This window comes from Macadamia integrifolia, unplaced genomic scaffold, assembly GCF_013358625.1.
Source record: "Macadamia integrifolia cultivar HAES 741 unplaced genomic scaffold, SCU_Mint_v3 scaffold3357, whole genome shotgun sequence".
Taxonomy (NCBI): domain Eukaryota; kingdom Viridiplantae; phylum Streptophyta; class Magnoliopsida; order Proteales; family Proteaceae; genus Macadamia; species Macadamia integrifolia.
The window spans coordinates 1-2,007 of record NW_024869426.1 but is presented as its reverse complement, the minus strand read 5'-3'; the positions used below and the strand labels follow the sequence as shown (position 1 = coordinate 2,007).

At 37.3% G+C, this 2,007-nt stretch overlaps 1 protein-coding gene across 1 annotated transcript; it reads left to right on the top strand.

Annotated features, from left to right (window-relative positions):
- Positions 1–1,097: 1,097 nt before the first annotated feature.
- On the top strand, positions 1,098–1,600 carry LOC122068034 (TMV resistance protein N-like; the record flags this gene model as incomplete). The annotated part of the gene is made up of 1 exon (XM_042631857.1): positions 1,098–1,600. A coding segment is annotated over exon 1 (503 nt), but the record flags the coding sequence as incomplete, so codon positions are not given.
- Positions 1,601–2,007: the final 407 nt, after the last annotated feature.

Below are 2,007 nucleotides of genomic sequence, written 5' to 3'. Positions count from 1 at the left end.
ATAGATCAACGGTTGATATTTACTGTGGTGTTTGTACCTTTCAAGCGCTTAAGCACTACTACCGCTCAACCCCCATAACCTTTTGTGATTTTTTGTTTTTGCTTTTCTTCGCCAATAGTACAATTATTAAAAAAGGACAATAAATTTCGCTTTTAACTTCTTCTTTTTTTTGTCATTTTGTGCCTTTTTTTTTTCCCCTCATACAAGGAATGAATAATTAAATAAAGTGTCAGCTTCTCATTTTATCTTTTTGTATGGACGATGACTTGAGATAAAGAGAGCAATGTCCGGATGTTCACATGGGTAGCAGAGAAACTTTAATTATTGCTGATCCTATTTGAAGCTTTTATGATGTTGCAGGTTTTAAAGCATTTAATGCCACATGCAGACTTGAGACCTATCAATTCTACCATCCAGATCATATGGGGTCATTAGCTTAATACTATTACGAATTTAATGTACCCAAATGTATGATGGAGCATCTTGTTTGTATTTCTTAGTTAATAAAATTCTTATCATTTGTTTAAAAAAAATGAGGTTTCAAAAATTCCCAAGAAAATATCTTATTATACACAATATATTTGGATATAATTTTTTTTTGTTGGGATAAATAAGAAAGAATGTTCCATGATAGTTCAGGGCAAAGCCTTCATAGAGGAAATACATTTTTGCAAAATCAGTGAACGATAATGGGATATACCAACTCCATTAGTAAATACTTATATTAATACATGCTCTAAATTATTTAGTTCAGAATTACCCAAGAGGTAATTCTGAACCCTAAAGAGAAGTCTTTTCTTTTATATGCTTTTATATGTACCAACATTGTAATCTCTATACATATTAAAGAATATAGTTACAAATCCTCCCTCACATAGAGAGGAATTAATCCATTTCAAGAACTTTGTACATCTGAGACTCTAGAGTCTAGACCACCTTTTTTGGCAATTTGCGCGGACACAACATCCATATGCTTCTTGATTAGGATTAAGTGGCCTGCAAATAAAAAATGGAAAAAAGAAAGTCTCCCATCCTTTTGTGAACTCAACTTTTTACAATTTCTTCACGGTGAGGTTCTGCAACTCTGTTTCAGATTAATGGCCGCTGCCGCTCCCACAGTCGTCCCGTCTTCATCAACCTCATCGTCCACGATTCAGTGGGATGTATTCTTAAGTTTTAGAGGAGCAGACACACGGGACAACTTCACATCTCACCTCTATGGGGCCCTGGTCAGTAAAGGGATCAAAACTTTCAAGGATGACGAGGAACTAAAAAAAGGAGAGCTGATCTCTGAAGCGTTGGAAAAAACAATCAAGAAATCAAGAATTTCCATAATCATATTCTCGAGGAACTATGCCAATTCCAGATGGTGCTTAGAAGAACTGGCCTTGATTATGGAACGCTGGAAAAAGAATGGCCAAAAGGTTATTCCAATTTTCCTCAAGGGTATCGATCAATTGGACGTACAGCACCAGAAAGAGAGTTTTGGAGAGCCTTTTGGAGAGCACGAAAAGAAATTCGACCGAAAGACGGTGGAAACGTGGAGGTCAGCCCTGAGAGCAGCTGCTCAACTCCCCGGATGGAGCTTTATTGATTTTAGGTAATTACTTCCTCTTCATAGGATCCTCTTTTAATTTTAATCTTAATAAAACTGATGCATGTGATTTCACTTGTGGAACAATTCAATCTGTTCGCCTCATGTCAATTGTCCTGTTTTTGAAAGGTAAATGTCTCTGCTTCCCCAATTGGAAAATTTTCCTGATAGACCAATAATACTAGAGCTTTCTAATTCAGATTAAGAGTTGCAGGGGAGGGATTGGGGGTTGGGAGAGGTGGTTACAGGGAAGAGTGATTGGAGAAGAGGGAGGCGGAGGCGGAGGCGGAAGCGGAGGCGGGGTCAGGGTTAATAATGGAAAATACAGCCTTACTTTTTGAAAGGGTCCCACACATTCATTGATTGTGGACGGTGGTCTGTCTTTGCTTTTTTTTTTTTTTATAGATCAAAAA